Here is a 24,647-nt window from a genome sequence, read left to right as displayed (position 1 = left end):
GGCAAGGTTATCCACGCTCCTTAAGTGAATGGGGGCTTGAGAGCAGAAGACTGGCTGTTTCCAGATCAATACTGGGAACTCCGTGTGATTGGAGTCTCTCGGTGTTTGACTGCCCGACAGAGGTGGCTTTGAAATGGACCTTTGTGGCAAGTACTGCCTGACTTTTGGGGAGGAATGCTCGGGAGACCAGTGTGAGCCGGGAAGCCAGCCACTCTGTGCTTGATGAATTTATAGGTGTAATTTAAGAGCCTGGTTCTCCTTCTGATCCCCGGGATGCATGTTTACTGAGCCTGTAGACATGAGGCCTCTCGGCTCAGTGGACATTCTTTATGGCCTTTGCTATGTCAGAGCAAAAGCTGTAGATCTCTTATGAGCAAACACAGTACTATGTCCAGAGGAGGACTGGCATGTTATAAAAATTCAATGGTCAATTAACAAAGATTTATTCTTTGTCACTCAGGTAGGTTTTTCCTCTCTGTCTCCCTCAATAATTCCCTCTTGGAAGGAAGCAGGCTGTGCTTTCCTGCTGCAGTCTTTAGTTGGGTTATGGCTCCCAGCTACAGAGCAGGGCTTGACAGAGCCCATCCTGATATTTAAATTCTTAGCAGCTGGGCTTTCTGCTTTAGCGGAGTGGACACTTGAAAAAAGGGGGCGAGACCAAGAGTGAGAGCGAGAACGCTGGGAGAGAATGTATTTTTTTTAAAGCACTTCAGCCTGTGTTTACTACGCGTTTATTTGGTGGAACCTCATTCCAGCAGTGCAGCCAACTGTCCCGGCAGCAGTGGCCGCACCCTTTGGACTGCTTTCCATTCCGTCTTAATGTGGAATTCACACAGGCACCTTCCAATCACGCTTTTGAAGGTTCTCATCTTGTTCCAGGTCCGCGCACCGTGCGTTTGCGACCTGCTGAACTCAGAACGTCTATTCTTATATGTGTGTATATATGTAATTAAAATTGCAGTAAAGAAACAGAGGAGCTACTCATCAGCCTATTTTCCATGTGTTTATCTCACTCCCTTTGTAAAAAGGAAAATCTGTTTTATATAATATCTGAGAGTTAAACATGCTAGAAGAGAACCTTGCCTAAAACTGTAAATCCTTCCTGTCCTTCCTGGTGGAGAAGATATGATTTTTGCTATCACATAGTAGAAGAGATGAACTAGCACCGGGCTTTAGTCTGTCACCCAGAGATAATTCATCAGTGAATTCTTTTTATATCAGCTTGTTGCAAAAAAAGTTGCAAACTTGAGGGGTTTGGTTTGCCCAGGGACTGGGGAGGTTCCTGGTGAGGAGAACACATGAGCTCTTGGGGTCATGATCCCCTTTGTCTCTGCCCTAGTACCCACTGGGCCAGGCCACAAAGGGGGCCCCCACTCTGCCCAGCCTGCATCCTCGTCCACCATCTGCACCCTGCCGTCACCTCGGTTTTTCAGAAGTTAGGACAGGAGTCCAGGCGCTGTCATCTACTTACTGCTCACTGTTCCTGAGGTTCTTATGGATTCCGAGAGGTGGTGGATGGCTGAAGGGTTCGAGAGGAGGAGCGCAGGGTTCGGCAGATGCTGGCATCCTGGGCCCTTTTCCAAGACGTCCAGGCCTCCTTCTCCGACTTGTTTAAGGGCAGAGAATAAGGTTGCAAAGGAAATCAAAGCCTGATGTGGAGAAATGAAACATGAGACCTACTGACTTTTTAAAAACATTTTAAATAACATTCTCTAAGGTTTCATTTTATACCGAAGGCAGCTGTAATAAGTTTGGAAGACAGTGTAAGGTTTCTATTACAGCGCAATCCTGCTTGCAGTTTTTCAACCAGAAGTGAGAAAGGGCGGAGGGGGAGTGGAGGTGGTTAAGAGGTTATTTTGTATAAGGTGAGAAAATTTGAAAAGATGAATTCAAGACTGCAAGCGTGTAACATTTGGTATGCTGTCATTTGCAAATGCAATAACATGAAGCCATTGCAAACTTGGGGTGTGTGTGTGTGTGTGTGTGTGTGTGTGTGTGTACATAGTCGGGATAGCATTGGAATAACTTAATAACTGGAGCTCAGCAGCACTTTGACCACAAGGAAAACAAGACTGCAGCTCTGTAGTGGGCCCTGCCAGTGTTGCCCCAGTGACTAAATTCTCTGTCGAAGCCTGGCGCAGGCCAGAGATGTCAGGCGGTATGAAAGCACTCATTGTTCACAAGGCATCATTATTTGGGACTGCGTACACAATGTTTGCTTGTGAAACGATTTATTAGAAACAAGTATGTTTAAGAAAGAGGACTTGGTTTGAAACTCAGTTGATCTGGCTTATGACATTTAAGATTTTATTACCTTTGTTTCTAAGAATAGATATGTAGGCCCACTGTAAATATTTATCTTAAAACGCACCCACACTACACACACATGCATGTGCAAGTACAGAAGTGGAAAACGGAGCCAGGGCATGAATTGATACCCAAAGTTCACATTTCTGTGTGAAGGAGTAAACCTTCTTACTATTTGCTAGGTGCATAGGAGCATAGTTTGTGACCTTGGCTGGCAGGATCTAGCCCAGAGGACGGCTTCCCCTAATGCTGTGAAGTCTCTTGGTAGGAGGCTTGGTGAGGAGAGAAGAGTGTGTGTCTGTTCGTGCGTGGACTTAGCTCTGTCCTTCCCACATGGATGAGGCCAGCTGAGATTAAACCAGACCTTGGTCGCTGCCTGCTGTGGACATGTCCCTGGGATGTCCAGCCAGCTGCCAGGCGTGACCAGGAGGCTTGCTGGGGCCCATCCCTGGGTCAGCGTACGAGCCAGAGAGCAAGGGTTTCACGTGACGTTTGAAGGGACCCAGCTTTGAAATTTTCTGCCCACAAACACCACAAGTCTTAACTTCTGGTTCTTTGCTAAGCCTACATGGGCAATATAGGAGCAAATGAATGATTTCTTTGCGGCTCCAATATCCTTATCTTTATAATGTGAAAACATAGGATGTCTGTAAAGTGATGGGAGATTCTGGAATGAAATGTGCTAAGGGTAACCACTAGCACTTTTTCTTTCTTTTTAAAGACCAGCAACAGGCTTATGCAGTAAAATCAATTTGCACATGGTCTGGCTCTTGTCCAACAAATTCCACTAGATGATATTTTAATCTGAAAGGCCCAATACAGGAAGATGTAGATATCTATCGTTCTAATTTGCTGTTTCCAGCCCAGTGCACGGGGATTCTCAGGTACAGTACAGAAACATCCTTGGTGTGCTGAGCTGGCTGGGTTCTCCTCATTTCCCTCAGTTGTTTTTAACAATGGCGGTTAGGGTAGTGGTACCCACACGTAGGGGAGGAAGAGAGGGAGGAGGCTGGTAAGTGCAGGCCTGTCGGGATGGAGTTGTGTTCTTGAATGGACACATGATTGTGTTTTGTGTGGCTTTTGACAGATCTGTGTAGGAAGGTTCCAGTAAGTTCGTATGACAAGATCAGGTAGTAGTGTGGTGGTCTGGTGGTTATTTAATTCTTTTTATTTTATTTTATTGTTGCAAGAATGCTAAGCATGAGAACTACCATCTCAACTAAGTTTTTTTTTTTCTTTTCTTTTTAAAGACAGGGTCTCACTTTATTGTCCAGGCTGGAGTGCAATGGCATGATCGTGGCTCACTGCAGCCTCAACTTCCCAGGCTCAAGCCACTCTCTCACCTCAGTCCCAAGTACCTGGGACTACAGGCATGCACCACCATGCCTGGCTAAGTTTTTTATTATTTGTAGAGATAGGGGTCTTGCTATGTTGCCCAGGCTGGTCTCACACTCCTGACCTCAAGCAATCCTTCTGCCTCGGCCTCCAAAGTGCTGGGATTGTGCTCAAAGGCATGAGCCACTGCGCCTGGTCTTCAGCTAAGTTTTAAGTGTACAATATGCTGTTGACTATAGGCACGATGCTGTGCAGCAGATCTCTAGAGCTTGTTCATCTTGTTTGACTGAAACTTTATGTCCCTTGATTGCAACTCACCATTTCCTTCCCTATCCCAGCCCCTGGCAACCACTGTTCCACTCTTTTATTTTATGAATGTGATGAATTTAGATACCTCATATCAGTAGAGTCATGCAGTATCTGTCTTTCTGTGACTGTCCTATTTCAGTTAGCATCATGGCTTCCATGATGTCACATATTGCACCATTTCCTTCTTCATGACTGAATAGTATTCCGTTGTGTATATAGCCACGTTGTAAAAATTAATCCTTTGGCAGACACTTAGATTGATTCCATTTCTTGGCTATTGTTAATGGTGCTGCAATGAATATAGGAGTGCAGATCCTGATTTCAGTTCTTTTAGATAAATAGAGAAGTGGGATTACAAGATCTTAGGGTAGTTCTGTTTTTAATTTTTTGAGGAACCTCCATATTGTTTTCCATGGTGGCAGCATCATTTTATATTCCCATCAACAGTGTGCGGGGGTTCCAGTGTCTCCACATCCTTGCCGACTCTTGTCTTTTTTTTTTCTTTCCTCCCATCCTGACAGGTGTCATGTGATAGCTCCTTGTGGTTTTGATTTGCATTTCTCTAATGATTAGTGACATTGAGAAACTTTTCACCCACCTAGTGGCCATTTGTGTCTTGGAGAAATGCATAGTTAAGTCCTTAGGCCATTTTTCCATGGGTGTTACTTAACACTTGAGGAGCCTCGTGTGTGGTTGCTAGCACACCTTGGCTTGATTGTCTCTGCAAAAGTTCTGCAGAGACCACCTCTTAGCTGGAGAGAAGCCTTTCCAGACATAAAATGAGAGGGCGTATTCTTTGTTGAGAACGTGTTCTCGAGGTACAGAGAGGCAACACAGGGGAAGCTAGGAAGTAATTTGGGGATACTGTCTCTGCTCTTTTATAGGGCAGACTAAAACATAGCCAGAAGTTGGAAACCAGCATCTCCTTATGTTTCATTCAGTGTCATGTTGGAATAAGCTAGGAAACATCTACTTGTGCATTTAGTACCTGGCATAGAGTAACACCTGATATTCATCAAAGAGCTAGATGGGTGAATAAAGAATGAATGAATGGAGTGAATTCCACAATAAAGAGATGAATCCCATTATTAATCAAATCTGTTCATAACTTTGGGCTTTAGGTTTTAGTTTAATTTTTAAAACAAAGGTTGGAAGTCTTCTCAGAGCATCTTAGAAATGTATTCGAGCTGAGCGTGGTGGCTCACAGTCTGTAATCCCAGCAATTCGGGAGGCTGAGGCGGGTGGATCGCTTGAGCGTAGGAGTTTGAGACCAGCCTGGGCAACATGATGAAATCTTGTCTCTACAAAAAATTTGAAAATCAGCTGGGCGTGGTGGTGGGTGCCTGTAGTCCCAGCTACTCAGGAGGCTGAGATTGGAGAATCACCTGAGCCTGGGAGGCCGAGGTTGCAGTGAGCTGTGATTATGCCACTGCACTCTAGCCTGGGCAATGAAGTGAGACCCCGTCTCAGAAAAGTAAAAAAAGATGTATTGGGAGACACGTGCCTATCGAAACCATTTTTGGTATTCAGAGTGTCCTTAAAGTTAGTCTTGTCATTTGCCTGTGATGTTAAGTTTGTGGTTGAGGTGAGTCTTTGAGATGATCTCAAATAGGATAAGTGAAGAAGCATCCCCTCCCCTACCATTTGTCACTTGGATTGTCAAAGTAGAATCTCTTCCCTTATTCATCAGGTGGCCATGGACAGCCAATAACCTGGGATGTAATAAGTTCTTTTCGAGATTTTCTAAATAAGTGTTCTTTGTACAAGGGTCGCGCTCCAGCAGTCTCCTTTGAAGTTGCTTCTGTTATTCATGGGGCCATGGTGTTATTTCAAAGGCGTCAGCCAGCAGGCTTGAGGCTTTTCTGGCATGAGTTCACTGACAGGCCTCTGGACAACATAGCTTATTTATTGGTCTCTCCTTCTCCCATCCCCGCTCCTCCTTTCTTCCCTCTCTCCACCAGAGCGATCGCCTCACCGGCCCATCCTCCAAGCCGGACTGCCGGCAAATGCCTCCACAGTGGTTGGAGGAGACGTAGAGTTTGTCTGCAAGGTTTACAGTGATGCCCAGCCCCACATCCAGTGGATCAAGCACGTGGAAAAGAACGGCAGTAAATACGGGCCCGACGGGCTGCCCTACCTCAAGGTTCTCAAGGTGAGGACTTTCTGAATCTAAAGGTACCCACAACTGGGGTCTCCTTCATGGGTCTGGCCACAGGTTCTTTGATTTCCTGTTGGAGTTGAGAGAGGATGATTCTCTGTTTTGACTAGCCAGCAGAGAGTGTGCTAAGGAATTAACAGATCATTATACTTGCTAGTAAAATTTCAGAAGGGAACTATAGAGTAGGGGAAGAACTACTAAACTTGGAGAGAGAATAGTTCAGCTATTTATCAGCCCTGAGATCACAGACATTTAGGCTTAGCTGCACATCTCTAAAAGTAGAGATCATGATACTGTCTCCCCAATAGGGCGGTTGTGCAGAATAAATGGGAGGGAGTGGATGGAAAGAGCTTTGTAGGCTCAAGCCATTGTGCCAATGTTGATTGTTACTCTGATGTTGTTTTCTATTAATAGGACGTTAGGATTCAATTTTAGTAGCCACCTTTTAGAAACAATTTGGATTTTTTTTAAAAACAAACAAACAAACCCCTGACCTTTGAAATCCATTCACAGGTGATTTAGACAATAAACCCTAGGTCATGTTTCTGCACCAGTGAAATGTTGAACAAGGAAAATATCTTTCCCTCCTTATTTCTTGTTTGCAAGCCCCCATTTTCATAGCATCTGCCTCTTTTTTAGATCTAGAATTTGCTCTTCAGGAGGCTAAGGACAGGGGTAGCTAAACCTGTACAGCTGGCTCTTAGCTCCTTGCCTACCACGCCTCCCATGTCTAGTTGCTCATAGAGAATGAATGTCCTTAAGAACATTCTTCCAGTAGAACCATAGGTGACCCAAGTAAGAACTTTCAGCCAATGAGGTGTTCTCACCAGCTAACAATTCCGAGGATCAAAGGCAATGGAAAAAGATGACCAACCTGGGGACCCACCCGACCTATCCAGTTAACTATCGGTCACACCCTCCTGCCCTTCTCTCCACCAGGTCTCTCCATTGTCCACCACTGGACTGATTTTGTTCTTTCAAAACCCACAGCCCTTTAATGCCGCTGTTTAGATGTAATGGAGTTTGTTTTCTTGCGGTGTGTTGGTGGTGGGACCATAGACAGTGCTAAGACCTTCCTGGTTGGCCGTTATATTGTTCTCCTGTGTCTGTTCTAGCACTCGGGGATAAATAGTTCCAATGCAGAAGTGCTGGCTCTGTTCAATGTGACCGAGGCGGATGCTGGGGAATATATATGTAAGGTCTCCAATTATATAGGGCAGGCCAACCAGTCTGCCTGGCTCACTGTCCTGCCAAAACAGCAAGGTAACAATGCTTTCATTTTTGTCTTTTTTTAAAAAGAAAGCTGGATATAGAAGCTGAAAAGACTTGGTGCTTTGGGAGACTGCAGGCAGCTTATAGGATAACTCTTGCGGCCTTGGTATATTTATAATAATCTTTCTTCGGTGATGCAGCTGGTATGGTGCCAGTAGCCATGGAAAAATGCCCACAACGTTCAAAGTGCTTGTTCCAATTTCTTCTAGAGATTAGCCTCCACGCCCACCCAGTTTTTAAGTTGCTCCTTCTGGTTGGTCTTGTTTAGGCTGCACGTTTCCCATCATTACTGCACATTAACACCATTTAAAACACACACCTCCATGCCTGTTTAATACGGGGCATTTGAGTATCAGCAGAGTTTGTCTCCTTCTACTGTAAGTTTTAGGGAAATATTGGCATGATGCAATTTGTTCAACAAAGCATCATTTCTTTGGTTGCATACCTGATCCTGATGAGATGCTATTCTTGACCTTGTTGCACCAAATTTGAGGGGAGTTCGTCTTACTGAATGAATGTCCTACTGGCCGCTACTAAAGGCGAAAGGTTGACTTTTTAAGTTTGTCATGACTCACATTCAAATATTTATTAATAAAAAGAAAAAAAGCCCAGTTTTTTTGGTTACCAAGATGATGCTTGCTTCCATTTCTTTTTGTCAATGCTATGTAAGGCAAGATGGTTTTGCAGAAGTAAAAATAACCAGAGCCTGGTAACCAAGACAACCTTCCACCCCGATTGGTTCCCACAGGGCCAGGAGGATGGGTGAGGTGTCCATCTGAGCTTATGTGCAGTGTACTGTCTTAAAACACAGCAGTTTAGATAGAACTACCCTTTCCTCTTGGTGGGAGTCTGCAGCCAACAGGACCAGAACCAGCTTGGCCTTCTGGGCACCATACTTTTGGAAAACCACCCCTAAATGCAAACCAAAGCACAGGCCAAGAGAACGGACCTCTGTGGGTTGATTTTTTCCATGCATTTGTTTGCGTGCATGTCTAGGAGGTGAAGCCGGTGTGGTGACGGGCCTGTGGAGGTGAGCTGGTCAGTGTTGCTCCGTGTCTCTCGGTTGTGGGCTTTGTGGATGGGCTGCAGTCGGAATCTCCCAGTGGCCAGCACCCCCTGAAGCCCCCGGTGCGACGCCTTGTGGTTCCACAGCCCCCTCCACAATCATTCCTGTGTCGTCTAGCCTTTTCTCTTGCTTCCCTTGTTTTCTAGGCCGCCGGTGTTAACACCACGGACAAAGAGATTGAGGTTCTCTATATTCGGAATGTAACTTTTGAGGACGCTGGGGAATATACGTGCTTGGCGGGTAATTCTATTGGGATATCCTTTCACTCTGCATGGTTGACAGTTCTGCCAGGTATATACTGCTCTTTCTCTCTGGGTTTTTTCCCCTTTTCTTGGTTGATTGCTATAAAATTAACACAGCTTCTGTTATCAGAAATGGCCCCTTTTATCCTTGCATAAAGATATAAAAAATGTTAAAAATTATCCCTCAGGGATAAGAAAACTGCCTTGGAAATTCACACACAGTGAGATCCCACACTCACATTTATGATCAAGGGAAATTTCACCCTTAAAACCTGAAGGGATCTCATATTTTTAGTGAGTCATTGAGCCAATGTATAAATTAGCCCATCCCCCTTTCTCTTAAGGAAGAAGTTGAAATTACTTTGTAAAATTCAAAGTAATTTATTCTCACTTCAAATTCCATTTTGCTAAAATCTTGTGTGTGTTTTTATTGCTTTCATCCCACTTTGTATTTTTAACGAGATGTAAATAGAGGGGTGTGTATGGAGCAGCGTGGGGAGCGGCACCTCTGAATGTCAGGTGCACAGAAGCAGTGCGTTACCTACCTTGGGGATCGGTGGCTTGCTGCATGTTGCGATAGAATGGACTTTCAGTTTGCTCTCATTGCAAAGCATGCTCCTGCCATCTTGGGCTTGATGTTATTTCTGCCTCACAGAGAAATAAACATCACTGCAGCCCTGTTGCCTAAACATTGCTGCTGTCTGAATCTTTAACCAACATCTCTATTCTAGTGAAACTTTCTTGATATTAAACACTGTCCTCTCTGACGCATCTGCCTCTTTGTCCTTTCCTTTGTGAAACTGCAGAGACTGCGGTTTGCTAGCTTATGATGTTCCACTCCAGTTATTAATTCCTTGTTTTTAGAGTACAGTGCCTACCTGCATGCTTATTTTACATCTAGTAAAAATCAAATAGATTGTTTCATTTTTGTGCTGTTGCTGCTGAGAATTTGGACTATCTTGCAAGGATTTTTCGGATTAAAATATATAAGCTTTCGATAATACCATTGCATCCATTTTTCCTTTTGTTGCGAATCTGCTCTGTGAATATTTGCTTTGAAACAAAGGGACCTCTCTTACGTGGAAACTTGCTTTTATTTGCAGTACTGCATTCTGTGGTGCCTAACTGGCACTTCTTAACCCGTTTGCCTGACAGTGCTAGCACTTAACTAAGAATGCAGTTTGAGAGAAACACTGTTTGGAAATACACTGCTTGTAGATGGATCATCGAGGACTAGGAAGAAGGCAGACATTGGAAGTTGATATAGAAATGTGCTAAATTAAGTAATTATATGTATACTCACACATAATACCTTTATGTTTTTTCTTTAAGAGAAAAACTGTAGTGACATAACGGTATAACCAGATATGTATAAACTTAAAAGGTTATTAAGGAATATTATAAGCTTTATGTGTTATGGATCTAATGGTACTATATTATAAGCAATTCAGTCTGTGTATTTAATGCATTGGTTTGTTTATGGACTAGATGGTATTAAGGAATTCACCAAAACTTTTTCGGGCCAGCCTACTAGATGAACATCAGTTTCATATGGAATTGTGTTCATCTGGGTTAAATTATCCTGTGGAGTCTTCCTTTGGAAGAGCCTACCCATGTAAGACTGAAGCGTTGTCACTGTCTCCTTAGAAACAAAAGTGGGCGTCATTGATATTTCAGAACTTTGTATTTGGTTTGCATTCACAGACCATCATGAAAGATAATCCTCTCACTGCGGGTACAGTTGGTCATCCTCCACTCAAATGTCTAACAGAATGTGGCCTCATAGCCTGCCCTGTGCAACTGGGTGTCAGCCACTCACTGGACTGCGGATGCCCACTGAGGCTAGAGACAGTGACTACCCGGGTCCTGGTGGTCAAATGATGAACCCCCTGGTTATTCATTTTCATTTGGGAGGGGCACTTGGCAGACCTATGGCCCATGCCATTCTGCAGGATTGAGTTTTTGGGAAACCCACCTTGCCTTGAGAATGGTCATCACCTTTTGGTTCCTTTGGTTGTGCTATGATGCATCAGTCTCGTGTGCTAACTCTGTGGCCTGCTTATCTGTTCCTCCTCCTGTGATCTGCAATTTAGCTCCTGGAAGAGAAAAGGAGATTACAGCTTCCCCAGACTACCTGGAGATAGCCATTTACTGCATAGGGGTCTTCTTAATCGCCTGTATGGTGGTAACAGTCATCCTGTGCCGAATGAAGAACACGACCAAGAAGCCAGACTTTAGCAGCCAGCCGGCTGTGCACAAGCTGACCAAGCGCATCCCCCTGCGGAGACAGGTAACAGAAAGTAGATAAAGAGTTTAAAGAAATTTACTCCTCCCCCATGACCCAGCCAGCTTGTGGATCTTTTGCTCTGTTTTGATGCCATCGACTTCTGTGAGCTTCCATGTGCGAGTGATTCTGGTGTGATGCTTGGCGGTCACCCAGTTAGTGTTTGGAGCTTGGAGAGTCTAGTCATAGTGCGTTGCTTGGATCAATGGGGTCCAGTTCCAAGGGCAAGAAAGGACAATAGTGTCAGAATCAGAAAACTAGCCGGGCGCGGTGGCTCAAGCCTGTAATCCCAGCACTTTGGGAGGCCAAGACGGGCGGACCACGAGGTCAGGAGATCGAGACCATCCTGGCTAACACGGTGAAAACCCGTCTCTACTAAAAAATACAAAAAAAACTAGCCGGGCGAGGTGGCGGGCGCCTGTAGACCCAGCTACTCGAAGGCTGAGGCAGGAGAATGGCGTAAACCCGGGAGGCGGAGCTTGCAGTGAGCTGAGATCCGGCCACTGCACTCCAGCCTGGGCGACAGAGCGAGACTCCGTCTCAAAAAAAAAAAAAAAAAAAAAAATCAGAAAACTAATTAGCAGGACTGGAAATAACTGGAGGCAAATACCCCTGTGTGTGTTTGATCAGACTCAAGTACAGCGGTCTCTCCGAAGCCTTAGCCACATTGGTCTCCTGTGATCTAATACCTTTTTTAAGATAAGCATGAACATTCGCTTGGGACTTATGCCACTAGTAGGAAAGAGACTCTAAGTTCTCTGACTTATTTTTTAAAGTCAAGATCAGAATCTTATGCCCTGGGGGTGCGTCTGGACTGTTTGATTTAAACTGGTGCACAATAACTTTCTACACTGAATTTTGGCTTAACCTCTTTGCAACTTACAATATAATTGTATGCATCTATTATGTCTCATTGTTAGTAGTTCACAGGTGTGGCGGTGATTTATTGGTAGAATATTTGTAAGGAACCAGCAACAGATTGTTTTTAACCCCCAACTTGGTCTTTGGTGGTTGCTTTTTGCTTGTGTGCCTCCTGATTGGTTTAGTTTTGCTCTGGGGGAGATGGGGCAAGATGGAGCCTCTGCTATAAACCAAAGCCCTGCATAGGTAGGTGGGACAGGAAATGCTTCAGCTGTTTTCTGTTTGTTCACAGAGATGGAAGCGGAAGGCAGATGTAGATGTAGAATGTTTACAAAAGCATTTGAAACTTGGTTGTGATAAAGGTTATTTTGAAATAGCAAGTAAAACAGCAAACTCATTGGCTGTATTTCAGTGTGTATTTTAGTAAAATTTACGGGGTACTTGTTAAAATTTCAGATTCCTTTGTCTCAGCCCCAGAGATTCTTGTTTAGTCATCTTGGATAGGGCCAGGAATCTGCATTTTATTACAAGCCCTCTGGTGATTTTAGAATGCACTTTGAGAAACTCCAGGTTAATCCCAGGCATGGCTCTCCAGGGACTTTAGGTAGGAATGACATTTTCTGGACAAGGCATTAGGAAGGATTAGGAACCAGTTGGTCAGCAGTGGTTTTGGCATGGGTCTGGCTGTTCACAACCCAGCTCCAGACTCCCGGCTGAATGGGTCCTTGTTAACTTCTCTGAAGCCATGTTGCAAGCAGGTCTGTCTTTGTGGAGGCGGAGGATAGAATTTAAAGTGTGTGTCAAGTGTAGGCGAATGACCAAATTGTGTTAAGAGCATGGAAAAAAGGGGCCTATTGGGTCACTTCTGCCACCAAGAACGCTGTTGTCATTTTGAGTGACATGATTATCTTTCTTGGGGCCAGGAGAGCAAAGATGGGGCCAGCTGGCCAGCCAGTTTCTAGGGGAGTCCAGTCCTGAGATAACTCTTACATGGTTTCTATTATTTTTTTTCTAATAGGGAAAAATGCTAACTTCTGGAGGCAGCTTGTAATTTGGCATAGCTAGGCCACTGCCCCGTAATTATCTCATCATCTTTTTTTCTGCAACTGTTACAATGCTTTTCTTTTTACTTAATATAAAAGGGTAAGATGCCCTTAAAATCCCCCTGACTCAGCCACAGTCATTGTGTTTTCTTTCCCCAGTGTCAGGTGGCTTTTCATCACTGTCCATCTAAGAATACGGTTTGAGGAAAATAATATTTGGAAATGCACTACTTGTAGATGGATCCTTGAGGACTAAGAAGAGGGCAGACATTGGAAGTTGACATAAGAATGTTCTAAATTAAGTAATTATATGTATACTCACATGCAATGCCATTTATATTTTTTCTTTAAGAGAATTCAGCCTGGCCGGGCGTGATGGCTCATGCTTGTAATCCCAGCACTTTGGGAGGCTGAGGCGGGTGGATCACCCAAGGTCATGAGTTCGAGATCATCCAGCCTGACTAGCATGGTGAAACCTCGTCTCTATTAAAAATTCACAAATTAGCTGGGTGTGGTTGTGCATGCCTGTAGTCCCAGCTACTTGGGAGGCTGAGGCGGGAGAATCGCTTGAACCCAGGAGGTGGAGGTTGCAGTGAGCCAAGATTACGCCATTGCACTCCAGCCTGGGCAACAAGAGTGAAACTCTGTCTTAAAAAAAAAAAAAAAAGAGAGAGAGAGGATTCAGCCTAAGTTGGTCCTTTTTCGTATCCTCCCTGTGTTACCAGAGGGAACATCAGAGTACCTTCCTCTTTTTCTTCCCTCCTTCCTTTTATTGATTCATCATAATTTACTAAGTGCTGGGTATAAACCAGGTTACATGTAAGACACAGCCTGTCACATTCACCGGTGGTTCCCAGGTTATTTGGTGGTAAATGCCTGTAATCCTAGCTCCACAGGAGGCTGAGGTGGGAGGATCCTTTGAATCCAGGAGTTCAAGACCAGTCTGAGCAACACAGCGAGACCCCAACTCCAAAAACCAAAACAAACAAACAAACAAAAACCCAAAGTGGAAACAAAAGAAAAGAAAATGTAATAGTAGGGCCAAGGAGTATAACAGAAGCAGAGAAAATGGGGCAAATGCCGGTTCCCTGGAAAAATACATCTGCGTGAGATTAATTTATTTGGGGGAATGTTGACACACCTCAGCTCCTTCCACATGTCCAGGTGGGGTACATTATTGGATCTTCACAAGGAATGTTTCATCAGTAAGCATGGCCGCTTTGGTAGAGAAAGAGATGCTTATCGAGTATCTGGATCAAAGAGGGTTATTGGACTGGAGCTGGAATGAAAAGCCCCAGAAAGGCCTACAGATATGTTGATGACAGAGCAAATACCACAGGGATGCCAAGCATGCCTTTACCTGGCGACAGGTGAGCCTCTAATCAGATGTGTCAAGGATGGGTTGTTTCTAGGCATTTATGAGGCCACTTTTTATTCTGTGTTGGCCAGCCTCTTCTAGGAGACGGGGATCACTAAGTGTCTGCATGGCCCTGACTCTTTCCCTTTCCAACACCCATACACACAGCATCTCACTCACGGCCCTCAGTCCATCCTTGTTCTCTTTTGAGAACAAGAAAAGTTGAGTTTTTGTTCCTCCTGTGAGTTCTTCCTTCTTGGTATGTATTAATTTGCACTAGACTTACTGGTGTAACACAGACGTTTCAGTTTATGTTATTTTTTTGAGCAAAAATTTTTTTTTTTCTGGTACCACAGAAGAAATCCCTTGCGATCATTTCCTAGTAAGCGTGAATTTTTTGAGACTTTGTATGCACATGGCTTGAAGAAGGAGAAGCAGCTTTTGGGTGGTGGGAGGCAGATGGCAGGTGGCATCTCTCTGTCCTTTGATGGAGGCTCATGTCACAGTGTCAAGGCTTGGGCACCACGCCAGACGCTGCTCACCTACTCCCAATCCTTTGGTGCCCAGCGAGTTAAATGAGACCAACAACAGCCAGCCCAGAGAGGGGCATCTTTGTGAGCGTGTTGGTTCTTGTACAGGTCTGCTGGACAGCCAGTGGCCAGTGTGAAGCAGCCTTTGGGAGTTAAAGTGGGCAGCATCACTTTCTGTGTTTTCCACAAATCAATTGGATGGTGGGGGAGGGTGTAGGGGTGGGTGGAGGATGGAGTTCAGGGGAAACTGAGGATGCCTGTTTAGGAGACGTGCAGTGTTGCTGAGTTTGCTGAATCAGTTTTACATTGAGCACATCAGTTTCTTTCTCTGGGGCTTGAAGCTTCCATAGGGTAGGATGGAGATTTAACTGTTTGTGGTTGGCTCCGTCCAGATAAATTCATCTCCTGTGCAGCTTATACCCTTTCTCACTGCCGTCGGCATGGTGCAAGAGGCTGCAGGGTATTTTTCTTTTTTTTCAGACAGTTTCACCTTCTCAGCTGCTGATATAGGTAGGCTGAAAACCAGAAAAAAATCAAGAGCAGGCCAGGCGCCGTGGCTCATGCCCATAATCTCAGCACTTTGGGAGACCAAGACAGGCAGATCACCTGCGGTCAGGAGTTCTAGACCAGCCTGGCCAACATATAGTGAAACCCTGTCTCCACTAAAAAATACAAAAATTAGCTGGGCGTGGTGATGCATGCCTGTAATCTCAGCTACTTGGGAAACTGAGGCAGGAGAATAGCTAGAACCCAGGAGGTAGAGGTTGCAGTGAGCTGAGATCGCGCCACTGCCCTCCAGCCTTGGCGACAGACAGAGTGATACTCTGTCTCACACACAATAAAAAAATAAAATAAAATAAAGTAAAATAAAATAAATCAAGGGCAGTGAAGGCCACCTTTTGTAACAATACTTTTAAGGCAAATGGCATGTTCCTGGGGATGTTAGGAATAGGACCAAGATGAAGGGGGAGGAGTGGAGCGGGTGCCTCGGGGGAGGAGTGTGTGACTCAGTAGCTAGTTCTCAGGTCCAGTGTTAGTGATCCTCAAACATGCCAAATGCCGAGAAGAGGGATGGATGTTCTACTCCTGGAAGCTCATTTACTGCCTGGCAGCTGAACATCATGATCTGGGAATATTCTTTGTATTTTGGTCAATCAGGTGGTCTAAACCTCACTGGCTCCAGAAAACATTTGGGTAATTAGAGTGGTCACGGATGACTTAACTGGAATCTGCCCTTTCATGTAGGCACCTCGCCTTCCCTGCCCCTATTTCACTGTTCCCTTTTCTCCTCTCTCAGCCTCCAAAGGACACAACAGTTTGCCCAAGATCTGACCTGGATCTTGGCTGATGCGATCTCTTGAGCAGAGCCAGCGCATCTGGGGCTGGTGCGTCATGGTTCCGATAGGTTTGCTCACAGAGTGCCAGGGAAGGGCCTATGGGAGGCAGAGACTCGCTACGGGAGAAAAGTGAGTGTCTGATGAACTGCCTTGCCTAATTACCTAAATTTTGTTATGGAGGAATTAAAAATGCAACTTCAGAAGCCTTTGAAGCTTTATCTCAGGCACCCAGCTTGCGGGGGTGAAAGCATTTTGTTTGGCCATAGGGGAGTGGTGGGCAAGGCTTGTATTAGAGCAGAAGTATGCTAATACCGACCTTGTGTGCTGGTGGGGAAAGGTGGTTTACAGCCTAAGAGTCAAAGGGCCTGTTTGGCAGGCTGTGGTCCAAGTGTGTTTGTCAGTCCTGGGGAATAAACACACAAGTATTAATTCATCTCTTCTCCCCTGGAACATCTTCGCTTCTGCTTGCTCTGTTCTCTGAGAAGTCCCCTCTAGATGGTAAATTTAATTCATTATAAAAAGATAACACTGTTAGACCGGGCCTCGTGGCCCACACCTGTAATCCCAGCACTTTGGGAGGCTGACGTAGGTGGATCACCTGAGGTCAGGAGTTCAAGACCAGCCTGATCAGTGTGGCGAAACCATTTCTCTACTAAAAATACAAAATTAGCCGGGCGTGGTGGTACATGCCTGTAATCCCAGCTACTTGGGATGCTGAGGCAGGAGAATCGCTTGAACCTGGGAGGTGGAGGTTGCAGTAAGCCAAGATCATGCCATTGCACTCCAGCCTGGGTAATGAGAGAGAAGCTGTATCTTAAAAAAAAAAAAAAAAAAAAAAAGAAAAAGAAAGAAAAGAAAGAAAAAAGATAACACTGTTTCTTGGTGGCCCTTTAAAAAGAAAGAAAAAAACCCACTTCCTCACTTAATCTCCCATATGTACTATGGAAATGTACGAAAAGCACATTTACTTAAAAGCTTGACTTATGGCACATGCTAGAGAGATTCCGGAAAGTGAGGAAATGGAATTGGAGTCTGTGAAAATACATGCTTAAAAAAAAAAAATGCCTGCCAAGATTCGGGAGTGGGAAAACAGTTTACTAGAGTGTTCATGTTGATTGTTTGTAAGTAACTCACTTTATCACTAACAAGGGAATATATTAAAATTGATTAGGAAGGAATCTCCAGAATTGAAGTTTCTAGGTAGGAACTGAAGAATAAGGAAGATTATGATTTTGTGCAAAAGAAAAGAAAGATAATTTAATAGTACTAAAGAAACAGAAGGATTTCAAAGATGAGCAGCGGGAGTTATCTGAGGGTCCTGATTCAGAGGAAGGAAACCCAGTAAAACATGGAGTCCCACAAGGGAATGGCTTGCCCAGGATCAGGCCAAGCCCCCAGCACAGACTCATTCTTGGAGTCGAAGGGAATGAAGAGAAAGCCAGCCGTATTTTATAGCCCCAGAGGGGATTTTAAAAGCATAGTAAAAATGCATGGAGGTAAAATTAAGATATAGTAGACAGAGCAATCAAATTCTATAGTTTCTTAGACTTTGCCCATTTTCTTACCTTTCCCCCGCCGCCTTCATGTTTTTATAAAAGTATTTTCCAGGTTTGTGCATTTAATCTGAATCTCCATACCTCATCTGAACAAAATTCCCATAAATCATCCTTCCTGTAAACCTCATTTTTTAAAATTCTAATAATGATGACAATAAAGTTGGTAAGGGTTTTCTTATTTATTTATTTATTTTTAGGCTTTCCATTTGAAAAGCTGTCACATGAAAATCTTGTTGAGACCATCTGTTTGGGGGATGGTGTAGATACATGTGAACTTTTGCCAGGGGTTTGTGGATGCAGATTCCTTTGGGGTCGTGGGTGAGCCATAGAGTGGTGAACTTCAGATTGAATGTTAAATTTTTCTCTTCTGAGGTAACCCCTAAGCCGTGTTTGTCATTAGGACCCTCTTACTGTCCAGTTTTTCTTCTGCCCTGAGATGATTCCCTGACTCCTGGATTCTTCATCTCCTGCTTGCTAGTACCCCAGCCTATCCTAGCAGTGAGCAGAGGGCCTCATTTAGCAAATCAAGCGTGCCCACTAAGGCGTATCTTCTGCAGTCAGCCCTTAGTATCACTGCATTATCTTCCTGGTCGCACACAGTTTGACATTACAGTTGTCCCTGGTATGTGTTGGGGATTGGTTCTAGCAACCCCGAATACACCCAAATCTGTGGATGCCCAAGATCTTTATATAAAATGGTATAGTATTTGCATATAAACTGTGTATATCCTCTCGTATACTTAGTCATTTCTAGTCATACGTGTAACAACTAATACGCTGTAAATGCTATGTAAATAGTTGTTCTACTATATTGTTTTTTATTTTTTATTTATTTTTTATTTTTTTTTTTGAGACGGAGTCTCGCTCTGTCGCCCAGGCTGGAGTGCAGTGGCCGGGTCTCAGCTCACTGCAAGCTCCGCCTCCCGAGTTCACGCCATTCTCCTGCCTCAGCCTCCGGAGTAGCTGGGACTACAGGCGCCCGCCACCTCGCCCGGCTAGTTTTTTGTATTTTTAGTAGAGACGGGGTTTCACCATGTTAGCCAGGATGTTGTTTTTTATTTATATTTTAAAATTGTTGTATTGTTATTTTTTACTCTCTTTCAAATATTTTTGATCTGTGATTGGTTGAAGCCATGAACGCAGAACCCACAGATGCGGAGGACTAACTGTATCTTACACTCAGAACCACCCTAGGCTCCAAACGCTCCAAGTTACCCAGAGAGAAGTGCCATTGTCTGTTCTCTTAGATCTGGGCAGCAAATGATTCTAAAGGGACTAAGAGAAAATATTGCAGTGTTGGTAGCAGACATTAACTGAGCTCTTAGTGCCGGGCCTAGCACTAAGCACTTCATCCGTTTTTCTCCCACCTCATTTTATTGTCACATTAATGCTGTGCTGTTGGACCTGCTCTTGTCTCCTTTTTTTTTTGAGATGGGGTCTTGCTCTGTTGCCCAGGCAGCAGTGCAGTGGCACCATCTTGGCTCACCACAACCTATGCCTCCCAGGTTCAAGCAGTTCTCCTGCTTCAGCCTCCCCAGTAGCTGGGATTACAGGCACACACGACCACGCCCTGCTAACTTTTCTATTTTTTGTAGAGACGGGGTTTCACCATGTTGTTCAGGCTGGTCTCGAACTCCTGACCTCAGAAGATCTGCCTGCTTTGGCTTCCCAAAGTGCCGGGATTACAGGTGTGAGACACTGTGCCCAGCCGCCCAGCCCCTGTCTCGTTTTTAACAGATGAGGAAACCCAGGCCTAGAAAGGTTAAGTGATTTCCCAAAGCTCACGCAGTGAGTGAGCGCTGAAACGGGACTGGGACCCTGGCAATCTGACTGCACAGTCCCATGCTGTTGCAGGTGGTCAGGATGCAGCCTGCCTGATGCGGGGTCTCATGTTGTGAATGATGAGCACGGGAAAGGCAGCAACGGGATTGGCTGCTGCCCACATGGAAGGATGCAGAGATGCCACAAAACCTAAACTGGTAGCAGAAGGAGGGGCCGAAAGCAGCGATCTTGTAACTTCACTCATTTTAGAAGTCAGCATATTTCAAGCATATGCCCTTCGTTTTCTTTTCCCTTGTTCATGCCTCAGCTCAGATCCTTATTATTCTAAAAAATATTTTTGTTAAATAAAGTACTTCTTCTAGAACATAAAAGAGTTACATATACGTGGTAATAAAATCCAAATGGTCTAGAAAGTTCTGAAATAAAATGTATTTTCTACTCCCTCTCTCAACTCCTAATCTCTCTCCCCAAAGGTGATCACTGCTAAGTCTCTTATATATCCTTCCAGAAACTTTTAAGTACCCTTGTTCTCACACCTCGCTGTGGGACAGCTGCCTTCCCCACATCCTATTCTGTAAGCCTCGCTGATGAGAGCGGTGATTTTCAAGGAGGAGTCACAGAAGCCTAGCCATGCCTCTGCCTGCTGGGTGTTAACGTCATCCGGGACTGCAGTCCTCAGCAATTGCTTAATCGGTTCCGACTCCTCTATTGATTGCAGCTTCCACTATGTACCCGGTAGTGGAATCCTGGAAACGTATCCGGTGACGAGGGGCTACGCTGCAGGCCATGCAGAGTGTTCTGGCTGCACAACCCGCCAGACCCTGGCCATTTGTGGAAATTGTCACATTGCTAGGCTGCTTTTTTCTTTTTTTTCTTCTGAGACGGAGTCTTGCTCTGTTGCCCAGGCTGGAGTGCTGGGGCACAATCTCGGCTCACTGCAACCTCTGCCTCCCGGGTTCAAGCGATTCTCCTGCCTCAGCCTCCTGAGTAGCTGGGATTACAGGTGCCTGCCACCACACGCAACTCATTTTTTAATTTTTAGTAGAGATAGGGTTTCAGCATGTTGGCCAGACTGGTCTCAAACTCCGGACCTCAAGTGATCTGCCTGCTTCAGCCTCCCAAAGTGCTGAGATTACGGGTGTGAGCCACTGCGCCTGGCTGGCCGGTTCTTACTAGTTTGGCTGGAGCTTCTTGCCCATAATGTCCTCAAGCATAAGTTCCCCCTGCAATGAGTGGTGATTTTTTCCTGTTCATGGGGAAGAACTTTCAGAAGACCACCTTATTCTTCAAAAAACCTGCGTACTTAAGCATCCACATCTCATGGCCCTGATGCAGAATGAATTAAGAGGACAGAAAGATTTGGGGAAGCATCATTGGCCGTTACACCCGCTCCTGAACCTTTCTGAGCTCTGTAGATGGAGCTTGAGATGTTCCTGTGGACCAGTGCAAACTGGAAGTCTTGATGGTCTCTGAAAGTTCCTGGCTTCTGATGTGTCCTGCAGATGAGGTCAGCTCGCTACAGTGAGGTTGGATACCACATGGCGGGGACTTTAAAGTTGTCTGTTTCACCCAGGGTGGGGTTCATGCCTGGTCTGTGACTTCAGTGGGGGGCAGGACGGATTCCATAGGAGCACCCACATTTACCTTCTCGTCTTTTCCCGCTTGCTTCTGCCATTTGCTTGTGCAACCCAGACACTTGGGTGTGAGGGTCTCAGTTCCACAATTAATGATTCTTTACTCCCCTCTTTTAAAACATTTTTACCATACAGTAAATAAATGTTGCTCATACTATCTGCATAATGAAGTTTAGGAATAACTGCCCCCTGCCAAAAGATTGAACGGAAGGCTCAGAAAGTGCTCATGTATGTTTTAAAAGACAATAGGAATTCTGTGTGAAAAGTGGCCCACTTTTTTATTTTAATATTGAAAACAACTTCCTAATCCTAAAATGATTTTTTCCCCTAATCCATTCTTGGGCATCTTCTTGAGTTTCCGGCCTACTTTTAGGGTTTACAAAGGTGCCATTCAAAGCTTTTTGAATAGGACAGGTCCCCTGGTTCCCTGTGAGAAGAGCCCAGGACCCACCCTGTGAAAGTTCATCCCACCTAAATTTGTTCATCTGGACTTGGTCTTTGCCAGTGTGATTGAAGGAGTTCGTAAGCACATCCAGGAATACTATCCACCTGGGCAGGCATGCAGGAGACAGAGCCCAGGGTGGGCTCACTGGCTGCTTAGAGATGGATCATGGGTTAACTTCACATTCTTGTTCTCTTGGGCCAAAGTCTTGTTCGTGGTTTAGAATAAGACACTGTTCAAGCAGCCTGTGGTCAGACTAAGACTGCGTAGTCATCCTCAGAAGTGGCCTTCCAGTGTGCTCTGCGTGAGTCTTTTTTTTTTTTCCATAGAAACCAGCCAAAGGACAATGATATATTTAAGAAATAATCATTTTATCAGACACAGACTGAAATGGATCAGGGTAAACAAGGAAGTAACTCGGTGGAGCCCTGTGTACTGCCAGGTGGGAGAGGAGTTCTCTTGTGTGGTTATGGGAAAAGGCGTATTTTCTTTCCCTTGATGCTTCATCCCACGTGTTTAGCGCACTGGTTTCTGAAACTGAAGACAAGAGGCAGCCCATTTTCACTGAACGGCCTGGCCATCAATAATTTCCAGAAGGACTGGGGAGAAACAAAGAATGGCACCCAATACTGGGGTCTTGGGTTATTTTGAGTTAAAGGGACTCGGAGCTGCTGAATGTCTTCCACATTCAAGTCCTAGAACTCTTTCCTTGAGATACTCCACTTTACATTTCCAAAGACAGAGGAACTATGGAAGAGCTGGTTTCCAAAAAGTTTTCATAGAATTTCATACGCACAGCACTGATCCATGATCTGGGTGGTCTGAGAGGAGATCCATTGTCCGGGGCTCCAGTACAGGTGCAGGTACAAGCATAAAGGTACTAATGAAGCTGGGGAGGACTGTCTGCATGTCTTCAAGTGACTCTCCGGAGGAATTAGGACAGAAAGAAAACTTACATTGTGATCAGATGCCATAGAAAAATTTCATAGAAAAACCTGAACATAGGAACATACACTTTGGATGACATCTAGTACTGCATGGACTGGAGGGCAGAGGAGTTGGATTCCAGTGGTTTTCTAATTTGGTTTCTGACTTCTGCCAGCCCCCAACCCATTCCTTTCTAAGATCCGATACTCTGGCTGGGCTCTGGCTGACTTCCAGCCTTCTCGGGTGGAGCCAGGATTACATCTGTGTCTTTGCATTTTGTATCCAGGTTTCGGCTGAGTCCAGCTCCTCCATGAACTCCAACACCCCGCTGGTGAGGATAACAACACGCCTCTCTTCAACGGCAGACACCCCCATGCTGGCAGGGGTCTCTGAGTATGAACTTCCAGAGGACCCAAAATGGGAATTTCCAAGAGATAAGTGAGTACTTCTCTTGGCCGCATCCCAGGATGGAGACTCAGCTATAAATGGGGAGATTGGATTAACATTTTCTTTTTATGACCTTTAGCCACAAAGGTCTTGCTGTGATGATGTCAGCAGGAGTAAGATTGTGTTTCTAAATAACCAACTCCTGGAAAAGAAAAGAATGGATTAAAAAAAAAATAGCTCCTTGAAAGCAGAGCTGCTTGCCCCTGGCTGGTCCCCAAAGAAGATGGCATCTGGTTATCATTTTTTAAGTGTCTGGGCAATTCAGACTCCGTCAAATGGAATAAAAGTAGAATTATCCAATTTATAAAACAGATCTGACATTCCAGTTTTTGGTTACTAGAACAAGACTGTTTTGTGTTCACTTCTGTGGAGAAATTAGAGGCAGAATATAAATGGCCTTAAGGACCTCTACCCAATGTTACTGTTCTCATTGGTTATTAATATCATATTGGGCTGAAAAGCTTCAAATACGGTACCTGACATCTAATTTCTGTGGTCCATAATATTTTCCTTGTTGGATGATACAGAGGTGTGCCAATCAGATGTTTAGGCAAAAATGTGACCACCTGGGTATTGTTGGGGTTGTGTATCTCTTGGTCTCGTTTGAACTCCATGTACTGGGGCTCTGTTGGGGTGCATTTGAATCCTGGCTTTGCCAGACAGTGGCTGGGCAACCTCGGGTGAGGCACCTGATTCTCTGAAATTCATTCTCATAAAATGAGGGTGGTGGTTCAGACCTCCCAGGACTGAGCAGAGTTCTTAGCTTATGTGAGTTTTCCTTTCATTTCCCTTCACGTGGTGGTAACCTGGGAGCTCTGAACTGCAAACCTCAGCAGGATCATTGTGTGGGGCATGGAGTCAGTGGGCAGAACTTGAACTACTAGCCCTCGTCCTCTAGAAGGGGACTGACTCCGAGATCCTCCTTCTGAAAGGAAGTGCAGTGGTCTTTGTAGGACTGTCCACTCACTTCTTGAGAGTATGGGAAGGTGGAAATGCTGACTGCTTCTGCATCACATACACTGGAATAAGCTCTTGACTTGCTTATGAGCAGCTACCCTGTTTGCCTTGACATTCTCAGTAGCTCCTGAGATTATGGTAGGGAAGTGTTTAATATAGACTTCTCGTATATGCATATACACATTTGGAAATGCGAAGATAAGCTTTTCTTTCCAGAGACTGATCTGTTGAGCTCTATTTGGAAGGGAGAGGTAGCTTACGTGGCTGGCACTTCTGATTTTGATTCACGTGATGTCACATCAGTTTTGTTTCCCAACTGCCAGTTTAGAGATGTGTACCATTAGCTAGGACTGAATAATTATATAGATATTATTTGGTTAGAGTGTTAATGGAAGTAATTTCCAGTTGATTTGTATACTGTAGTGAAAAGAACACTCACTCATTCACTTATTCATTCACTCAAGGCATGTTAATTGGACATTTACTGGTGGGGCACCAGAGAAAAACACAAATAATAGTTTCTTCACCTGTAGGATGTGGAGAAATGGATGTTTCTTGTGAACTCCGCCAGCCCTAGTTTGTGTGTGATTATATACGTAGGTAGGTTCATGCGCACATTCCTATATATATGACCGAACTGGGGAGTTGTGATCATATTTTAAGAAATCGCTGGCCGGGCGCGGTGGCTCAAGCCTGTAATCCCAGCACTTTGGGAGGCCGAGACGGGCGGATCACTAGGTCAGGAGATCGAGACCATCCTGGCTAACACGGTGAAACCCCGTCTCTACTAAAAAATACAAA

General features: G+C 44.8%; 1 protein-coding gene across 15 annotated transcripts in view; it reads left to right on the top strand.

Moving 5' to 3' along the window:
• The window catches only part of FGFR2 (fibroblast growth factor receptor 2), a 122,766-nt gene that overhangs the window by 73,443 nt on the left and 24,676 nt on the right, over nt 1-24,647 (top strand). For 9 of the 15 annotated variants that reach the window (XM_015148337.3, XM_077947657.1, XM_028826933.2 and 6 more), the window contains 4 exons: nt 5,913-6,103; nt 8,594-8,738; nt 10,783-10,979; nt 22,729-22,880. In XM_015148337.3, coding sequence (XP_015003823.1) covers nt 5,913-6,103; nt 8,594-8,738; nt 10,783-10,979; nt 22,729-22,880 — 685 coding nt within the window. Of the gene's footprint in view, nt 1-5,912; nt 6,104-7,224; nt 7,373-8,593; nt 8,739-10,782; nt 10,980-22,728; nt 22,881-24,647 lie in introns of all 15 variants that reach the window. The other 6 variants (XM_077947654.1, XM_077947653.1, XM_077947647.1 and 3 more) reach the window with 2 other exon arrangements.

The sequence above is a fragment of the Macaca mulatta genome, chromosome 9 (genome assembly GCF_049350105.2).
Source record: "Macaca mulatta isolate MMU2019108-1 chromosome 9, T2T-MMU8v2.0, whole genome shotgun sequence".
Classification (NCBI taxonomy): Eukaryota; Metazoa; Chordata; class Mammalia; order Primates; family Cercopithecidae; genus Macaca; species Macaca mulatta.
The sequence above is the reverse complement of the archived record's forward strand: the minus strand, read 5'-3'. Positions and strand labels throughout refer to the sequence as shown.